The sequence below is a fragment of the Electrona antarctica genome, assembly GCF_951216825.1.
Source record: "Electrona antarctica genome assembly, chromosome: 19".
In the NCBI taxonomy this organism is placed as follows: domain Eukaryota; kingdom Metazoa; phylum Chordata; class Actinopteri; order Myctophiformes; family Myctophidae; genus Electrona; species Electrona antarctica.
In genome coordinates this window covers 22,556,953-22,578,366 of record NC_136800.1, presented here as the reverse complement: position 1 = coordinate 22,578,366, position 21,414 = coordinate 22,556,953, and the positions used below count along the sequence as shown (strand labels likewise).

The following is a 21,414-nucleotide window of genomic DNA, read 5'->3' as shown; positions in this document are numbered from 1 at the left end:
TGCGTCACACATCCCCTCCTTTTTGCCCTTGTCTAACCCTGTCTCTCTTCTTGTGACCTGTCCTCTCCAAATGAATCAATAGTAATTGCCGTAAAAACATAATCTTTAACCACTTTTGACCAGGGTCCCCCAGAGGTCTTTTCATGCCTGGAGTCCTGTAGTTCCCAAACATTTTAGCTCAAGTCGCAAAAGAGAAATGTGAATCTATGATGTCTCCCCAGGACCCAAACTAGTGAAAATAGACGATTTGAGTTTGTAGTTTGTGCTATTTTCACTATTTATTAAAAGTATATATATTTAGTAGTTTGAATTAGCTTTTAACTTGTGAATTGTTTGGCAGTAAATGTTGGAAAAATACAGGGGTATTTACTCGTAACCCATAGAAATTGGTCCACAATCCACATGTCCAGACCCACTGTTTGGTCTAGACTTTAATGTGCCTCATTCCATCGAATGTTCACCTATGATATATCCAGAACAGCGATACTAGTGTTCATGTGGTAAAGAATTAGTGAATAATACTGTACATTTAACCCTTCACTCTGTCTCACACAGCAGCCCTTTCTCTACGGTACACATAGACTGATCAGGTCAGCAGGAAATGTGCATTACAATGGAAATACAGAACAATAAGTGAGGATAAAAATGATTAACTGCTGCTTAAGTCTTAACACCTTGAATGCGCCAGAACTTTTCAAAAATAATGGCGCTATAGTGCCAAGCAGATTGGGCAGATTTTACTCTGAAAGTCCCTGCCTTCCATTACCCCCCAAAACCGGGAGGCATAATCTTCCATTACTACCTCGCGCTGTCACATCTAAAGTCTCTCTAGAAGCGTTTATATTCCAAACGAGATGCTCGATCCTGTTTGATATCATTAAAAAGGTCCTAAAGACGCCTATCCACATCATAGGCACCCTGTGGTTTGATTAGAAAAGATATACACGTCCTTTAGTGAGGACTCGAGCAGCAGCGTTCTGAATCAACGTCGTCAAAAGAAAATACATTTCTTTTTACAGAGCCCTGTAAAGACACCCTTTTGTATTAGTCAAGTCTACTTAAAGTATGCATCAACAACTTTTTCCCCAAATCCTCCTGAGACATGAGTCCTTTAATCCTTGATATATAAGGGAATAGTATAGGCTGACGTTGGAATTGTGTTAATGTTAATGTGTAGTCCATCACTACACCATGGTTTTTGTTTTGGGTTGTGGTTTTTAACATTACTGATTGAAGCTGAGTGCTTACTTCTACTCACAATCAGCTCTACTTGTGTTCCCCAATAGTTTAAACATTTAATACATTTTACAAAAAACTGTTTATGATCCTCAGTCTTTAGTTCTGGAGTCATCTGTTGGTTAACCCCTTAAACCCTGAATCGTTGATGTCAATATCTCCATATTTCAACTTTGTTCGAAAATGAATGCCGTACTTCATTATACCAATTTGTCGCACAAAAGTAGTGAAAATAGCAGATCAACAAGCTCACAACAATAATAATAAAAAAAAAACTGTTTCGGCCCGGCCGGCTGGTGTAGCCCTATGGGCACCTAGGCTGCTAATGCCGCCTGACAGCGTGTCGCGGTTCGACTCCTGAGCCCGACGACCTTTGCTGCGTGTCATTCCACATCTCTCTCCCTGTTTCCTGACAGTCTACTGTATCTATCAAAGGCAGAATAAGCCACAAAAATATATAAAAAAACAAACATACATACAAGGACATACAAGGTTTCCAGCCAACATATGCTGACCGGAGGTCCCCAGGGGTCTAGACTAAGCCCCCTCATTTCCCCCCCTCTCTCTATACCAAATTTCTGTCGCATTGCGACTCGTGTAGATCAGCTATTTTCACCGAATGTTCTGCCCTAGACTATAGGGAAGCTATAGGGTTCGTGGGGTTCATTCACAATGGATGAGAGAAAACCTGTTTACTAGATGCTCACACACACACACACACACACACACACACACACACACACACACACACACACACACACACACACACACACACACACACACACACACACACACACACACACACACACTGGGGCTGGGGCTCGCCTGGCATTGGAGTGACCTCCAAGTACCGCATCCAGCCTGTCTCACTGCCAGACATATGCACACGCTAGCGCACACACACACACGCACACACACACACGCACACACAGGCACACACACAGGACACTACTGTAAGCACACAGTCACATGCATGGAAATAGAAATGTGTAAGCGAACTTGATGAATGCAGAAACACATGCATGTGCACGCACACACAAACACGCATGGATGGGCATACACAGACACAGTCATTGCAGACACGCACACACAATTATGCATGCACACGTGCACGTGTGCGGGCACGCACATACACACACACCCTCAGAGCATACTCAACAGGATTATTTTAATGCAGTTAACTTTAATTGGCTTAGCAGCGCTGTTAGAAATATCACTGGAGCAGCAGCTCTTCTGGGTCTCCTGTCCCCCCCCCCGTCTGCATGCATTATGTCTGTCCCCCCCGTCTGCATGCATTCTGTCTGTCCCCACCGTCTACATGCATTCTGTCCTGTCCCCACCGTCTACATGCATTATGTCTGTCCCCACCGTCTACATGCATTCTGTCCTGTCCCCACCGTCTACATGCATTATGTCTGTCCCCACCGTCTGCATGCATTCTGTCTGTCCCCACCGTCTACATGCATTCTGTCCTGTCCCCACCGTCTACATGCATTATGTCTGTCCCCACCGTCTGCATGCATTATGTCTGTCCCCCCCGTCTGCATGCATTATGTCTGTCCCCACCGTCTGCATGCATTCTGTGCTGTCCCCACCGTCTGCATGCATTCTGTCTGTCCCCCCCGTCTGCATGCATTCTGTCTGTCCCCCCCGTCTGCATGCATTCTGTCTGTCCCCCCCGTCTGCATGCATTATGTCTGTCCCCACCGTCTGCATGCATTCTGTCTGTCCCCCCCGTCTGCATGCATTCTGTCTGTCCTGTCCCCACCGTCTGCATGCATTCTGTCCTGTCCCCACCGTCTACATGCATTCTGTCTGTCTGTCCCCACCGTCTGCATGCATTCTGTCCTGTCCCCACCGTCTGCATGCATTCTGTCTGTCTGTCCCCACCGTCTGCATGCATTCTGTCCTGTCCCCACCGTCTACATGCATTCTGTCTGTCTGTCCCCACCGTCTGCATGCATTCTGTCCTGTCCCCACCGTCTGCATGCATTCTGTCTGTCTGTCCCCACCGTCTGCATGCATTCTGTCCTGTCCCCACCGTCTGCATGCATTCTGTGCACCATTCATTTTGAAACAGCAAATTGAATTCCCATTAGGCTGTTATAGATCCACCCCACCATCCCAGCAAGCACGGTCAGGACCTGGACGAATTAGTGACGTCTCGATTGTGGCCAGATCAAGTCAAACCTAGACTAATCCTATCTGATCCAGAATATCGCCTGATTTCAACCAACATAAATTCTGCCCACTAAGACGGACATCCCTGGATGAATCAGAGGCCAAATAAACTTAAGTCATATCATAACTATAGTCGATCTGGCCCAGAATAAACTGTATTATTTCATCTGGTGAAGACGTCCTGAAAATGACGTAAAGATCATCCCATATGGGCTGTGATCTGGCCTAGTCCTGAACGTAATTAACGTCACAAGAGGATGTCATCATAACGTCTTCATGACATAGACATGGCTTTTATCAAGACAAAAGATTAAGAAAATAAGGTACTTGAAGTGAAGATTGTATATAAAGAACTTGTTTGTGAGCTATATAGTTCAGCTATTTTCACTACTTCTTTTTGTTTTCTAATTTCTGGAATTTCTCAGTGAAATTAAGTGTAGATATGAAGAAATATGAAAAAATACAATGGGAATGTTTTTTTTAAAAGGTTTTTTCAATAACAATAATTAAAAACAAAATGTAGGAAAGGGAAAAATAAAGGGACACCAAAAAATGTGTCCCGACCCACTGTTGGGAAATCAGGGTGTTATAGAGAATTAATAAACAGGCCAAGCTGTGTAGTGTTAGTGTAAGTGCACAGAAACACAGCCTTACTGTTCCTCTTAGGTTTTGGCGAACCAACGTCACTGCGTGATGTCATTGGGATTAGGTTCTGAGGAAAGTGCCCCTGGTGTCTCATGAAAACATGGCAGTGCGGATTTTTTTTCATTGGAGAGGAAACACAAATAATACATAAAGTAATATAACTAGCAAACCACTAAATCTACAAGTTCATGGTGTGTTGCATTGCGATGCGTGATCATGGTCTTGTAGATAATGTGATATTTTGGCTTTTTGGTTATTTAGAATTTTGCTTGTGGAGATCAGCTACTTTGTCTGTTTTCCTTTTTGTTTTTCTTCTTTTTTCATTTCACAATCGGGGGGCTGCAGCTTGCAGGCAGCCAGAGGCTATATGGCTATTTCGGGGTCCTTGGCAAAGCAAGCATTTCTTGCTTTGCTCATAATCCTCTCTCCCCGAATGTATTTGTTTGTACGTTATTGACGCAGACAGAAGGACAGTGTGATAGTGTCAGTCATGACACAAGACTGAAGGCTTCTTGTGGTGGGTTTTGGGGATTCTGGTCCGTCTGGTTCCACTGAAAGACAGACAAACAGGGGTGTGTGTGTGTGTGTGTGTGTGTGTGTGTGTGTGTGTGTGTGGGGGGGGGGGGGGGGGGGGGTGTATAAGCCACCGTGCTATTTCTGGGGCTTGGTAGTAATGTGATTTACCCCTACACTGAGCGCCAAGGTACTGGCTGTATGATGCATGTTTATTCAACCGATGAAAACACTCCCCATGAGTCCCCGTTTCACACATGCACGCACGCACGCACGCACGCACCATAATAGCAGCTCGTAATGCTTCATTACTTACACACATAGACGGATCAAAGGTAGAGACAGGTGGATAGACTGGTGGGGAGACACACTATGCATGTGCACGTAGTCGCACACACACACACACACACACACACACACACACACACACACACACACACACACACACACACACACACACACACACACACACACACACACACACACACACACACACACTAATGTTGGTATTACTTGTGTGATGATGCGTTGTGAACTTGTAGTTTGACCATTTTTGGTGCACAACACCGGCATTCAACTATTCAACTGTATAAATCATCCATAACCACCAAACCACCACAACCCCTCAACCTATCCTCATAACCTCAAACCACCACAACCCCTCAACCTATCCTCTAAACCTCAAACCACCACAACCCCTCAACCTATCCTCATAACCTCAAACCACCACAACCCCTCAACCTATCCTCATAACCTCAAACCACCACAACCCCTCAACCTATCCTCATAACCCCAAACCACCACAACCCCTCAACCTATCCTCATAACCCCAAACCACCACAACCCCTCAACCTATCCTCATAACCCCAAACCACCACAACCCCTCAACCTATCCTCATAACCTCAAACCACCACAACCCCTCAACCTATCCTCATAACCCCAAACCACCACAACCCCTCAACCTATCCTCATAACCCCAAACCACCACAACCCCTCAACCTATCCTCATAACCCCAAACCACCACAACCCCTCAACCTATCCTCATAACCCCAAACCACCACAACCCCTCAACCTATCCTCATAACCCCAAACCACCACAACCCCTCAACCTATCCTCATAACCCCAAGCCACCACAACCCCTCAACCTATCCTCATAACCCCAAACCACCACAACCCCTCAACCTATCCTCATAACCCCAAACCACCACAACCCCTCAACCTATCCTCATAACCCCAAACCACCACAACCCCTCAACCTATCCTCATAACCCCAAACCACCACAACCCCTCAACCTATCCTCATAACCCCAAACCACCACAACCCCTCAACCTATCCTCATAACCCCAAACCACCACAACCCCTCAACCTATCCTCATAACCCCAAACCACCACAACCCCTCAACCTATCCTCATAACCCCAAACCACCACAACCCCTCAACCTATCCTCATAACCCCAAACCACCACAACCCCTCAACCTATCCTCATAACCCCAAACCACCACAACCCCTCAACCTATCCTCATAACCCCAAACCACCACAACCCCTCAACCTATCCTCATAACCCCAAACCACCACAACCCCTCAACCTATCCTCATAACCCCAAACCAGTGAAACCACCACAACCCCTCAACCTATAACCTCTAAAATGCGTAATCATATCAACCAGAATCTTGTCATAATTGTACGCCTGTAACTCTACAAACAACCATTTTCTCTGGTAAGGAGCTCACAATGTCTAGTTCTACTGTAGGGGCAGAGCCAGCTGGTGCAGTTAGATGCCAGCAGTACTGCTGCTGATGGTGCTGGGGCTACTTACAGACAGACAGACAGACAGACAGACAGACAGACAGACAGACAGTCTCCCTGGCCCGCTGCCAGCCAGTGGGATTTACAGATTGTAGTCATTCATTACCCAGTCTGGACTTGATGAACCAGGGGGGCCTCCCGGGCGCCGTGGGACCCTCCCTGTCCCATTGGACCGTACTGTACTGTACTGTAGCTTCTCTGTGTCCTCCTCTTGCCTCTGTTCTACTGTAGCTTCTCTGTGTCCTCCTCCTGCCTCTGTTCTACTGTAGCTTCTCTCTGCTGTCTTTCTGCCTTCCTTCCTTCCCTCCTTCCGCCTCCCATTTCCTGTCGCCACCGCATCTCCGGTGAAGGACACCGGAGATGTTCTGTAGGGGGGAAGGCTGTGTGTGTGTGTGTGTGTGTGTGTGTGTGTGTGTGTGTGTGTGTGTGTGTGTGTGTGTGTGTGTGTGTGTGTGTGTGTGTGTGTGTGTGTGTGTGTGTGTGTGTGTGTGTGTGTGTGTGTGTGTGTGTGTGTGTGCGCGCGCGCGCGTGCGTGCAGTACTTGTACTGTATTTCTATATTTGTGAGGGCCAAATGACCCCACAAGTATAGTAAAATGTGGGGTTAAGCTTAGGGTTGGAGTTATGCCTATAAGCGGGGCTTGTTGTAAATCGACTATTTTTAAGTATGTGACGACGAAGCACATCTAGGTACAATTCAGTGTTCGGGTTAGAAGTGGTTTCATACATGTATAGAATGGCATTTATAAAGTCCTAAGATTGTTGATGTCCTCATAAGTCTAGTGATGCAAGTGCATGTGTGAATGTACTAAGGGTGTGCCTGTCTTTTTATTTATTTATTTATTTATTTTAAGTATGCAGCGTGCTGCTGGAAGACAGAGACATCAGATTGGTGAGGGGAGCGGGGTGGCAAGTGGCAACCTGAGGGCCATCTTGTATTAATGACTGAGCGTTTTATCGGTGCACATCCTGTTGCCACTCCAGGCATATTCAACACTCGCTCTCCATCTGTTACGACTAGTATAATCTCGCACACCCAGCAAAGACCCCGAGCGTTCGTTTGCATTCTGAGAGCGTGTAAAAAAGAAAGAGAGAACATGGCCCCTTAACGGTTCACGGTTCCACCGCGTCGTGCACTGGTTCCCAAACACTGGGTTGGGACCCATTTGTGGGTCATTTTGTGGCTTTATTGTTTTCACTTTGTTGTTTTTAATGATTATTATTTCAAAACATTTTCAAAAACATTCCCAAAATAGAAAAGAAAATCGTGAATTTAAAACAAAATTCAATGATTTTTTTTCCAGTGATTCCATAAATAGAAATAGAAAACAAATATTTAAGAAGTAATAAAAATAGCTCACAGTGCGGCGCGAAGCGAAGCATTATGAACTTGTAGATCTGCTATTGTCACTAGTTTGGGTCCCGGCCCCGGGCAAACGTCTAATGTCTCTTTTTTTGTCTTGAGCTAAAACGTTTGGGAACCATTGGTGTACACAGATGTTTTGAATCTCTTTATGTGGTGTCTTCTGGCGCTGTCCCTCTGTAGGCCACTAACCGTGAGGTCTTGTTGTCTTTGTACTGGACTGTGAAATCTGTCAAATCTGGAGGTGATATCGGTATATCTCGGCAGCAGCTTGTCAAACCACACAGAAGACACAATCGTTCATCTCCTGTGCTGCATTACAGTGGAAGTAATGGAGTGTGTAATGTTTGGTAGTGTTTATGCTTTTTAATATTCCCCTCCTTACCTTTATCGACTTTTGTCTCGCACTACTACAGTATAATCGAACTGTACACTTGACCTTGGCATGACCGCCTTTACCAACCATGAGCCCTATTTCATACGTTGTCATATGATGATGATGATGATCTTGTGCGGCAAAAATAGCGAATCTACAAGTTCACAGTCGGCTATTTACACCTGGTTGAAAGTGAATAAACACGAAAGCCAAAAATGAGTTACTATTAAGTTGCCTTCGGAGGGTAGCAGGGCCGTCAGATCTCATATTGTGGTGTTTTAATTGAGCTTTGGAGAGATGAAAAGCCCTCATTAGACCTTCTTACGTTATTATTTAAAAAGAGGGGGAGATATTGTTGCCCCCAATGCAAATGTTTTATGCCATGTTATGCTCATTATGGATATCCCTGATGTCGTTTTACTGATGTCATAGACTGGCCTCCAAGTACTATGAGAAAGGGTACAGTGCTAAGTACTCGGGTACAACAGCGGGTATACCAGCAGGTACAACAGCGGGTACACTGGGTACATCAGTGGGTATAACGGGTGTTGCATAACCAGAGGGGAAAGTGTTCCAAACGGGCATCGTTCCCAAACGCCACCAGGCATCGCCCCAGGCAGGGACTACAAATTTGGGCAAGCTTCCAGACGAATCCGAGCCCCATTGACTTCCATTATGGAATTAAAGTGAAATATTTCATAAAGTACGAAACATCATGTCCTCAGAAAATTAGTGGAGGTACTTATGTGGCCTACTGGCAGTATGTACAAGAAATGTGATGCTGATCGATCGGTGCAAACGTCTATGCTGTATTGATGTGGTACCATAGAACAGGGGTTCTCAACGTCTTTGGCTGGGGACCCCCGGAAATGCTTTGGCCATGTCTCGCGTTGGTTACTAACTCTCCATCATTTAGCTGGGGACCACCTGGAACCCCCTCAAGGATCACTGGTGGTCCAAGGGCCACTGGTTGAGAACCACTGTTTTAGAGCCATGCCATATAAACCAACAAAGACATGGATCACTGTGAGCCTCCCCGACATTGTTGATAATATTACTGAGGCATGTCACTGTCGTCCTCGTGTCCCCATGTGACCTCAGATTTACTACTAAACACATTAAGCAGGGATCCCCTGTAATGGTAGACAGGGCTCCCGAGGCGCTTCATGCAAGACGCTGTAATCCGCTGTCTCCCTGGAGAGATTAGCTGTCACCAGCCGGAGAAATTAAGCCATGGCTGTTAAAGCTCCGACCAGACGACACGCGACTCGCCATCACCACCACCCTTAGAGGCCCCGCCGCCGGTATAGCGCGCCTAAAAATAACCGTATGCATAGATTAGCAACTCTGTGTTACAACTTTCACATTCATCACGAGTTTTCACCTCGCCAAGCGTTTCCCTCCTTCATGCTGAGTTCACTTAATGGTCCCCGAGGGTGGTTCTGTTTCATGCATCTGGCACCGTGAGCTTGTGATGGATCTACTTTTGACAGGGACAGACATACAGACAATCCCTTTTCTGGACGGCTTTGGCCTTTGGCCACACCGTAAAAACAATTATGACTGCTGTGAAAGTGTTGGAGAGAGATCCTGACACAGCAACAACCAACCATCCCCACTGGCAGTCTAGAATGGACGGATGGCTTCATGGCTTGCTAGCTTGTTATAGCAGTGTAGAATGACTTGTTTTCTAGCTTGTTATGGCAGTGTAGGATGACTTGTTTTCTAACTTGTTATGGCAGTGTAGGATGACTTGTTTTCTAACTTGTTATGGCAGTGTAGAATGACTTGTTTTCTAACTTGTTATGGCAGTGTAGGATGACTTGTTTTCTAACTTGTTATGGCAGTGTAGAATGACTTGTTTTCTAACTTGTTATGGCTGTGTAGAATGACTTGTTTTCTAGCTTGTTATAGCAGTGTAGGATGACTTGTTTTCTAACTTGTTATGGCAGTGTAGGATGACTTGTTTTCTAACTTGTTATAGCAGTGTAGGATGACTTGTTTTCTAACTTGTTATAGCAGTGTAGAATGACTTGTTTTCTAGCTTGTTATGGCAGTGTAGGATGACTTGTTTTCTAACTTGTTATAGCAGTGTAGGATGACTTGTTTTCTAACTTGTTATAGCAGTGTAGAATGACTTGTTTTCTAACTTGTTATGGCAGTGTAGGATGACTTGTTTTCTAACTTGTTATGGCAGTGTAGGATGACTTGTTTTCTAGTTTCTATGCGCATTAGGTCTATTAAGCCTGATGTATACTTGGTTATGTGCGAGTGTCACTCAGAATGCTATAGACTAGCTGTGAACTCTGTTGTTGGTGGATTCATAATAAAAAGAGCATCACTCAGGCACTTGTCTGACAGCTTCCTTTGTTGGCGTTTTGTTTGATACGAGGTTCAGGCACTGATCTCATTGATGCTCGACTTGTTTTGAGCATCTGTGTTCAGGTGACGGTCGGTGAGGATTACTCTGCTCCTGTTGAGTTTTAAAGCGTCTTCTGAGTTACTATACAAAGCGCTCTCATAATAAAACCTTGCTGATGTGCTATGTTTAGTATTTCTTGTTGTCAGACTAGTACTTATATTACAGAATAAATCTCATGTACACTGTAAAACGCCAAGATATTTTAACTCTGAAAGTGTGAAAATTGTCCACATTACTGTGTAACGGCAAATGCACCGACCGCTTCTAAAGATTAGACAGCTCAAATACTTTCCTTCTCGCATGGAGGAGGGAGGAAAAAAGCACTAGAAGTCATCCCCGCCCACCTACTTCCCTCTGTTTTCATTCATGTTTTGGGTAAGGTTGCTAAGTGGACTTCCTGTCCTTGTCGCAGCGCCAGCCGGTGGGGTGGGTGGGTGTGTGTGTCTTCGCCCGCCCTGGGCAGAACGGGCTCCACCTCGCACTTTCCATCTGCCTGGCCATGAGGACTGACTCAAACTGCTCGGCGGTCTGTTGAGGCCGGTGCCACGCTGCTCCTTGTGTAATGAGTTCTCCCTTTTTTTTCTTTTTTTTTTAGAACTTTTAAACTGAGAGAAGCTTGATGTCCACAACAATATCAGTGTGACCTTCAGTCGTCTTGTGTCAGTTCCAGGTGACCTTGACTGTACTTAGATAGTAAAATCTGTACTGGAGCGTTAGCTACTTTTTATGCTTATAATTTTATAGTTTTTAACCATTAAATGTATTATTTATCAGAGGCATTTTTGAAAAATGTGGAATATTTTGAGCAATTTAGAAAATGTTTGACTATGTCACATCTGTAAGTGGCTGACCATATATAAGGGTGAACCTTTACACACTCAGAGTTAATTTAGCAATCTTTACTCAGGGTTTAGCGTTTATATGTTAGTCTTCAATGCCATGTCAATTAACCTCAATTCAACCCAATCAGTCACAAGCATTTGTTTCTACAATGTTTTTTTTTTTTAATGAAATGGAGGGACATTGAAGTGGAATCAAACATCTCAGCTGGTTGGCTTTCATCACATCCTGCCAATATCACCCCCATGCCAGCAATCTGCCCGTGGAACAAACACTTGTGGCTGGAAAGCACTACACAGGATTGTGTCATTCATTCAATTACTCTCTCCCTCCCTCTCTCCCTCCCTGTCCTCTCTCTCTCTCCCTCCCTCTCTCCCTCCCTGTCCTCTCTCTCACTCATTCCCTGTCACTGTCCACCCAGGCCTCTCTCTCTCCCTCCCTCTCTCCCTCCCTGTCCTCTCTCTCACTCATTCCCTGTCCTCTCTCTCACTCATTCCCTGTCACTGTCCACCCAGGCCTCTCTCTCTCCCTCCCTCCCTCTCTCCCTCCCTGTCCTCTCTCTCACTCATTCCCTGTCCTCTCTCTCACTCATTCCCTGTCCTCTCTCTCTCTCTCTCTCCCTCCCTCTCTCCCTCCCTGTCCTCTCTCTCACTCATTCCCTGTCACTGTCCACCCAGGCCGTACTCTAAATCTCCTTGCTTCTCTCACCCTCTCTGCTGCTTGCTCTCTCTCTCTCTCTCTCTCTCTCTTTCTCTCTCTCTCTCTCTCTTCTCACTCCTTCCCTCCCTCTCATAGCCTTTCAGGGACATTATGTGTGAAACGCTGTGAGAGAACTGACAGATTTTAAATGAAAATGAATGGTTTAATTTTAGTGTCTTTAAGTCTCTGTGCTAGCGTGCAGAGCGGCCTCATTTGATCCAGGCTTTGTGTGCTCGGAACACTCTGAATTAGTGGACAGATTTTGAAGCGTCGAGGCAGATGCTTCCCCCAGAGAGCATCGTGGGAATAAATGAATGAATGAATGCTGCGTGTTGTTGAATCTGAGCCGGGAACCAAAACGAGTCTGTCTGTCTGTCAAACCGAGCCTCTCTCTGTAATATGCAGTGGTGGAAAGAATACTCAAGTTTTTTTTACTTAGTAGTTCACCCAAAACATCATTATTTTCTATCAATTACACACCCCATGAAGCCTTGAATCAATGTATATTTTTGTTTTGTTCTGTGGCGGCAGTGTATTTATGACCCCTCATTTCAATGCAGAATTAATATCCATCTCCACTTGTAGTTTGCAGATACTGCACCCACTTATAATGTTATCAACCGATATCAACCAGTATGTTACTTATCAAAACGATGCAATCAAACTAGCTGCTGCATACTGGAGCCTCCTGGCTGCAATTAGGAAACACGGAAGTGAAACTGCCTTACGTGGCCGGTTAAGACTGATATGAGGTTAGGGGACTTACGTGGCCGGTTAAGACTGATATGAGGTTAGGGGACTTACCTGGCCGGTTAAAACTGATATTAGGTTAGGGGACTTACCTGGCCGATTAAGACTGATATGAGGTTAGGGGACTTACCTGGCCGGTTAAGACTGATATGAGGTTAGGGGACTTACCTGGCCGATTAAGACTGATATGAGGTTAGGGGACTTGCGTGCCCCGTTAAGACTGATATGAGGTTAGGGGACTTATGTGACCTGTTAAGACTGATATGAGGTTAGGGGACTTACGTGGCCTGTTAAGAATGATATGAGGTTAGGGGACTTACGTGACCTGTTAAGAATGATATGAGGTTAGAGGACTTACGTGGCCTGTTAAGAATGATATGAGGTTAGGGGACTTGCGTGCCCCGTTAAGACTGATATGAGGTTAGGGGACTTACATGGCCGGTTAAGAATGATATGAGGTTAGGGGACTTACGTGGCTGGTTAAGACTGAGGTTAGGGTTTGAAATAGTCGGACAACGCGACCAATGACACGTCGGACGTCTCCGCATTTCCTAATCGCAGCCAGTAGGCTCCAATATACATGTACATTACAGTAGGTCGATTGCATCATCTTGATAAGTAACCTGGACCCTTTACCCTCTGTCTCTGCACGAAGATCCAGATCCCAGCCAGATGTGAGCCCTTGATATGGGCTATTAACAGAGGCCACATGTGTCCGATTCAGACTGTAATTATTATGTCACGTGATCTCTGCAATCTGCATGGCGAGTAAATACTTCCTCATTAAATGCAGATTTGACCTGCCGATGGGCCATTATGTAAGACCGCCTCATAGATTAATGTCCCCTTCGTCCTTCCATACATGCCGTTGCATAAACCAACAGAGCCCTGGTTTTCATCAAGGATGACTGAGATTATGCTCTCATGCAGGGTGGGGTGTTTTCACTCTCATGCAGGGTGGGGTGTTTTCACTCTCATGCAGGGTGGGGTGTATTCACTCTCATGCAGGGTGGGGCGTTTTCACTCTCATGCATGGTGGGGTGTTTTCACCTGCCAGATTATGCACTCTCATGCAGGGTGGGGTGTTTTCACCTGCCAGATTATGCACTCTCATGCAGGGTGGGGTGTTTTCACCTGCCAGATTGTGCACTCTCATGCAGGGTGGGGTGTTTTCACCTGCCAGATTGTGCACTCTCATGCAGGGTGGGGTGTTTTCACCTGCCAGATTATGCACTCTCATGCAGGGTGGGGTGTTTTCACTCTCATGCAGGGTGGGGTGTTTTCAGCTGCCAGCGTTATGCACTCTCATGCAGGGTGGGGTGTTTTCACCTGCCAGATTGTGCACTCTCATGCAGGGTGGGGTGTTTTCACCTGCCAGATTGTGCACTCTCATGCAGGGTGGGGTGTTTTCACCTGCCAGATTATGCACTCTCATGCAGGGTGGGGTGTTTTCACTCTCATGCAGGGTGGGGTGTTTTCACTCTCATGCAGGGTGGGGTGTTTTCACTCTCATGCAGGGTGGGGTGTTTTCACCTGCCAGCAGCATAAAACCACATTTAAACTGTTGCACAGTGTCACGCACAGGAAAGGATTCAAAGCTCACTGCTATTGTGTGTGCGACACAGCATGCAACAATGTACATCAGGCCCCTAAAGTTGCTTTGATTTTATGTGTCTTTGTCTATGTGTCTAATATCTTTGCAGGCATATTGGCCAGTCTTTTGTGTTGTAATGTAATGTAGATAAATAAATGTCACAAATGTTGTCGATTATCTACCGGGCCAACTACTGTCTCGTCTTTTATGTGACGTTTTGCTTCCTGCATAGGATACAATGGAGTGACATTGTCATCACTGACATGTCAACGTCAGGAGTACCACAGAGGAAAAACAGTCCAAATTTCATTCTGACCCCTCCACGGAAAGGCCTCGTTGTCCTGAACCCTTATCTATCATTTATACATTATGGATCAATAGTGTGGACTTAGACTGTTTTTCGTCTGTGGCATTCAGTTATCGCAAATGTTTGCACAAGACCATCCGAAGCGGTATAGATCAGCGTGAGGTAATGTGGGCCTGTGTTCCCACTCATCACAAGCTGCACACAGCGGCTGAGTTTCAGGTGAACGTGAATAGCATACTGTAGCTGGCATTTAGTGTTCTGTCGTGGTTGTCTTTCTGTGCACAGCGTTCACTGTTGTCCTCACTCTCTTTAATGCTTGTCTTTCTGTGCACAGTGCTCGCTCACCTTTCATTCTCTCTCATGTCTCTCCACAGACTACACTGAGAAGAAGAGCAAGCAGGGAAACATTCAAGGACAAGAAGTCCACTTCTCAGGTGAGAGATTAACATTCAAGCTACCCGTGATTGTCTCTCTCCTCCCATAGTGATTCATTAACGTGAGGTCATGATCACATCTAGAATCCCTTAATGTCTGCTTTATACTAGAATACCTTTTTTTAAAGACTTTGAGAAGACTTTGAAAATACTTTAGAAACCCTCTGACATCTACCATAATATGGTAGAAGACTTTTAAAAGAGAAAACTTCGACACCCACTCACATCTAAAGTGTATTCTCACTATTAAGAATACAATGATATTGCCTTTGAGATTATTTCCCATCATGCTCCTGGTGGAAATTACACAAAGAAAAACTGTTGAACAATGGAGCAGAAAACAGAGGTTGCATGGACATTGAATTGCACATGAAAATGCGACAACTAAAGATCTTTGATCATATTTAAACATCTTGGATTTTTATCAGAGGGTCAAGAGGAGAGAAATACTGAGAGAAGACCGCTCATGGAATGCACGACACAACTCTAGCAAAACTCTTCATGATTTTATTCAGACATTGGAAAAGGGTCCAATGGAGTTGTCCGAAGCGCTTTTTACTACTTTTCATTGGTTCAATATTTTTTTTATCAATATTTTTTTAACCAACACACAGACATAAAGGATGTTCAATAGCACTGATTTGAGGTTTTTGACTAAAACCTCAAAAATGGAGTTAGGTGGTTTCCTCCCGACAACAACGATGTCGATATGTAAGTGAGGCCTTACACTGTCTTGTCACCACTATCAGGAGGACAGCGCAGACCTCAGATGCCAGCTCCAGTTTGCCAAGGAGGAGTCCTCGCTGATGAGGAAGAAGATGGCCAAGCTGGGCCGAGAGAAGGACGAGCTGGAGCAGGAGGTCCAGAAGTACAAGTCGGTGTACGGGGACGTGGACAGCCCTGGGCTGCCGCTGGCGGAGTGCGTGGGCGGTGGCCCGCACAGCACGCGCGAGGCCGAGCTGCGGCTGCGCCTCAAGCTGGTGGAGGAGGAGGCCAACATCCTGGGCCGGAAGATCGTGGAGCTGGAGGTGGAGAACCGCAGCCTGCGTGCGGAGAACGAGGACATCCGCTGCCAGTACGAGAGGGACTGCTTCGGGCGCGAGCCCTTCTCAAGGTTAGTATCGTTTTATAAATATATATTCAAAATATTTCAGTGATAGAAATCTCAAGGGCAGGCATACACAATTAGATTTATGATCTCAGATCCCATTCCTTAGGTAAAATGACAGATTAAAGTGGATACAACATGAGATCTGAGGTCTATTGTTTGCATGCAAAAGGCACAAAAACAAATAATGAAGAGACTATGCTGCTGAACACCCCATGCCCCACACAGATAAAAGAAAATATTTTCTCCCCTTTTGTATCCCAATTTGATAATAAGGCAGTTTCCAGCTCGCCTGCCTCTCTACGAGTAATAGTTTTGTATTTTTTATTTTAGTTTTATTTATTTTTTAATTCAGTTAGTTTTAATTAGTATTATTATTATTTTTTTTAAAATGCTAATAGTTTTAGTTTCATGGATATATTATCATAGAAAAAAGGGCTACTCCGGAATTGTCTTTTAACTATAACACCCTTGGCCCCTCCCCCAGCATGCCCTCGTCGCCCTATGGTGGCGACGCCCTGGAGTCTGCGGGCGAGCTGCGGCGACATCTCCAGTTCGTGGAGGAGGAGGCGGAGCTTCTGCGGCGCTCCATCTCGGAGATCGAGGACCACAACAAGCAGCTGACCTCCGAGCTGAACCGCTTCAAGTTCGGCCCGAGCAGCAGCGGCGAGGAAGGTAGCGGAGAAGGTTTCCTGTACATGCCCGGCAACGGGGGGAGTGGCGGCAACGGGTCGGCTGGCGGCGGCAGCTTGACGCTGGAGGAGCTGAAAGCGGCCAGGATGCAGATCAACGAGCTCAGTGGCAAGGTGAAACCCTTTACTTGTACTTTTTGTGGTAAAAGGGCTCAAACTTTCTTCTTTCCTGCCTTGATCTCCTTAACTCCCCCCCCCCCTCCTCTCTTCTTCCCTTTCTGTATTTATTGTTAAAAATGAGACGATGGGAACTATGGACAAAGACTAATTTCACCCACTTTTTACTTGTAAAACTGTGATGTGACAATAAGGTTGATTCTGATTCTGATTCTGAAGGTAATGAAGCTGCAGTACGAGAACCGCGTCCTGCTGTCCAACGTGCAGCGCTGCGACCTGGCCGCCCACCTGGGCCTCCGCACGGGCAGCCCGCGCGACAGCGACACCGAGAGCGATGTGGGGGGGCGCCGTGGGGGGGAGGTGGTGGCAGAGGACGAGGAGGTGGTGGCGGGGCGACTCCTCCTGCTCCAGCCCAAGCGGGAGGGACCCGTCGGGGGCGAGAGCGACTCGGAGGATCTGTTCGAGAAGACGGCCACCACCTCTGGGTTCGGCAGCAGCATTAAGCCCTCCGAGGGCAGCGAGCTCGGAGGCTCGCACGGCGACTCGGCCAGTCGCAGGAGGGAGGACCGCGAGTCGCTCACCAACGTGAAGAGGGAAGCGGAGAGGCTGGGGAAGACGGTGGACCGCTTGATCACGGACACAGACAGTCTGATCTTGGAGGGTCGGCTGCTGGTGACCACCGGGGACGTCCTGGAGGCAAGCTCGGGGGTGAGCTCCAAAGGAGACCCCCAGGTAGGGCTGTCACCATTACAAATTTAGCTTGACGATTAATTGTCACACAAATAATTGTGATTAATGATTTAATGTGTTTTGGGCATTGTGGGAACATGAATTCATGTTGAATATAAATGTAATCTGTATGGCTTTTAGGCTTCGCAAACAAAAGGTGCAATGTGCAGATACGACAAATAACTTAGATAATCTAATAACTTTATACTTTATATGAACAGTACAATTAAACGTGGCACAACGTGGCACGTTTCTTCAAGCTCAAAGCGAGTCACAACGTGACGCATTTTGAGCTTGTGGATCTGCTATTTCCACTTTTCCTTTTTTTTAAATCCAACATGGAAATGATTATGACGATTATGCAAAAACAATCTCTCAAATAATTGCGATGAGACGATGATGTAATAATAACTGTGACGGACCTATACCCCCTACCAGGTCCTGGACACCGTCAACACGCGCATGAAGGCCTTCCGCAGCGAGCTGCACACGTTCGTGGAGAAGGTGGACCACCTGGGTGATGGGCTGAGGGACAGGGCGGAGGACCTGTCGCCCATGCCCAACCTCACCGAGTCCAGCAGCTTCCTGTCCACCGTCACCTCCATGTCCCGCGACTCGCCCATAGGCACCCTGGGAAGGGACCTGGTGACGGACTTCCAGGTGAGCGCCACAAATAGCCCACCTTTTTTCGTCCAGGTCTGTTCCCCCGTGTATGTTGACACGACCTGCGCTACGTCTGGACGTTGCCTTTCGCTGGCGGCTCTCTGCTTATTTCTTTTGCAAAAAATATATATATATATATATTCAAATATATATGCATAATTGCGTATAAATAAGGGAGGAGTACGGCAGTTTGGCAGATAGCCAGGATGAATAATTCAATACCCTAATCATGGCTGGAGCAAAAAGATGGTTCTTTTAAAGGCATGCATTGTAATATTGATTAGCGTCCACCACCTTCAACAAAGCACCCAACCTGGCTGTTTAGTATCACAACCTACAAGGGGGAAGCTCATGAAAATATCGAGCAAAGACGGTGTTCATGACAAGCGACTTTGGGCTAATACTGGTTGCTCTTAACATTGATCCACGGGAAGAGCCCCGATTTATAGAGCCTTCGAAAAACCAACCGGTTGTTGCCGGAGCCCTGTTTATTTGAACACACCCAAGGGAGCAGTCATTAATAGATCATTTTAGGGATTTTAAATGTTAATGTTTATTCTAATGAAGCAAGGCATGCAAATAAGGAGCTATAATTAAAGGCACTGGCGGTCAGAGATACTATACAGCCCACCAGAAATGTCTGCCACAGCTTCCACAGCACAGGTCACAGCTTTGATCCTGAAGAAAGAAGACATTGGTGCTGCTTTAGCGCGCTGTGAAACATGTTAATGAATGGCTAAATCAACCCAGAGCCCTTACTATCTGAACATGCACTTGCAGTAGCCTCAAACATTGTGTACCGATAAAGCCAAACGAGCCTCTGTGGAGCCACCGGACATCCATTACCGATCCAGGGTGATACAGCAGCGCCCTGTCCCACCACGAGCCACCCAGCTCAGCCCCCCTGGCACCACCACCCACAGCCCCCTCCCTGATTCACCACCACCACCACCTCCACCCCCACCGCCATGGCTTGCCGCTGCACTTGCATCCACATCCGCATCCCCATGCACACACCCACCCACATAGCCAGCAGCCCTGCCTGCCTGCCTGCCTCCTTCACCCTGTTGCATACAGTAGCATCTGTAACCCGCCCTGCTTCCAGTCACCCCATAGAGGAAGTGCTTGGGAGTGTGCCGGGAAGGAGTTAAGGGAGTGCACAAGGGCTTAAGGCAGATTCTTCCATTTGGACTAAAAGCTTTTCTTTTTTTTTACTACAGTGTTTTGGTTGCTATTTGCTATAAATGCTATAAATAACTTTAAAATATGTCCATAATATGAGCCCTGCTACGCCCTGACGCCTTATAACGACATGACAATTGGTGTCACTGCTGCTATCTATGTTCGTCCAACACATCAGCATGTGTGTGTGAAAAAAAGAAGAATGGCGTTGCCACGAAGACGATTCACAAAGATCTGTCTGTCTGTCTGTCTGTCTGTCTGTCTGTCTGTCTGTCTGTCTGTCTGTCTGTCTGTCTGTCTGTCTGTCAGCATTATGTTTATACCTCTGCTGCTCAAGCGACTGAACTCAACCCGCTGCTTTGTGCAACTACGACTAGTGTTGATTTTGACAGCAAATTATGATATAGTTATAGTCTTTCGTGTAAAAGAAAGAAAAAATAAATTCGCACACAGAGCTTCTTACGCACAACCTGTGCACCGCCCCCGCGCTCGGTGTAACCGGGTTCCATTGATTATAGTGGCAGCGAGCGTACTGTTGTGGACTCCGCTCTGCGGACGGAGCAGAGCAATTCCGCGCCAATTCCGTGCCCAGTGTAGCACGGCCATAAATCTACAGTTGATTTAGTCGACTTAAATGTATTTTGGTGGGTCTTGATGGCGTCTTAATGGCAGGTTTTACACTTGGTTGCATGCTGAAAATAGCCGATCTAAAGCTCACAACGCTCGTTGTGAGCTTTAGATCGGCTATTTTCAGAGCACAACACCGGAAGGCACCCAAACATAAAATTACTTGTCTTTTAATTCTACTGGATCTGTTCTCCACTAGTCCATCCCTAACATTATAGTCTAGTTTTAATTGTTGATGATATTGTCAATATTTTTAGTCTTAGTTTTAGTCATCATGACGTAGTTTTTATTTCGTTTTCGTCAGTGAAAAAAGGTAGTCGATGAACATTTTTCATCATAGTCGACTAAATCAACAGTAACACTGGCTTAGACTCAACCTGCTGCTTTGTGGGAGTCAGCTCGTCAAAATACCGCTTACAAGTTCTTAAACGTTCTTAATGATTGACATTTTCGCATGATTGGGCTGAAAATGTCTTGGGTGTCATTTTTTTTGTTGTGTTTTCTTTCTGTGTTTTTGTGTTTTTTGTGAACTAAACTGATGGATGGAAGAAAGTCATCAATCCATCTTTCCATGTTGTTCATTTAAAGGGTGTTTTAGGCTATACTGTACTTTTGCCGCCGTAGATTGAAGCTGCTTCCATGTTCATTCTATCCAATTCTATTTTTGTTTTTATTTCTGCTTTTGCTTCACGCAAACAAGACTCCCTGTTTTTTGCTTGGCGAAGTTGGGTGGAAGGGACAAACGTCTAAGCTAACCTCCGTAGTCATGTGGCTCGGACAAATTGTTGTAGAATAACATCGAGTTCCAGGAGTGAAACCTCAAACATGCCCATATACAGTGTATTTAAAGTACTATTATTGTTTTGAATAACACAAACTTGTGTGTCATTTTCACCTATAGGGTGTAAGATCCGAGCTCACGCTTCTTCAACTTTTCACGTGCACGCGCGACTGTGCACGGCCATGCTATTAAAACGAACATTTTTGTCAGTGTGCTACTCTAGCTAGCTAGCTAGCTGCTGCTCTGCTGCAGTCTGCCGTGGTCTCTCTCTCTCAGCTGTTGGTTTGGAACTCATGTATCCCTCATTGCATGCGCTTCATAACCAGTGTTTTGCATTCTTTTC

At 45.9% G+C, this 21,414-nt stretch overlaps 1 protein-coding gene across 2 annotated transcripts in view; it reads left to right on the top strand.

Moving 5' to 3' along the window:
* Window positions 1-21,414, top strand: part of mtcl1 (microtubule crosslinking factor 1) — a 93,792-nt gene that overhangs the window by 35,777 nt on the left and 36,601 nt on the right. For both annotated transcript variants that reach the window (XM_079529934.1, XM_079529933.1), the window contains exons 4-8: window positions 15,113-15,172; window positions 15,922-16,286; window positions 16,768-17,086; window positions 17,309-17,821; window positions 18,257-18,478. In XM_079529934.1, coding sequence (XP_079386060.1) covers window positions 15,113-15,172; window positions 15,922-16,286; window positions 16,768-17,086; window positions 17,309-17,821; window positions 18,257-18,478 — 1,479 coding nt within the window. The remainder of the gene's footprint in view (window positions 1-15,112; window positions 15,173-15,921; window positions 16,287-16,767; window positions 17,087-17,308; window positions 17,822-18,256; window positions 18,479-21,414) is intronic.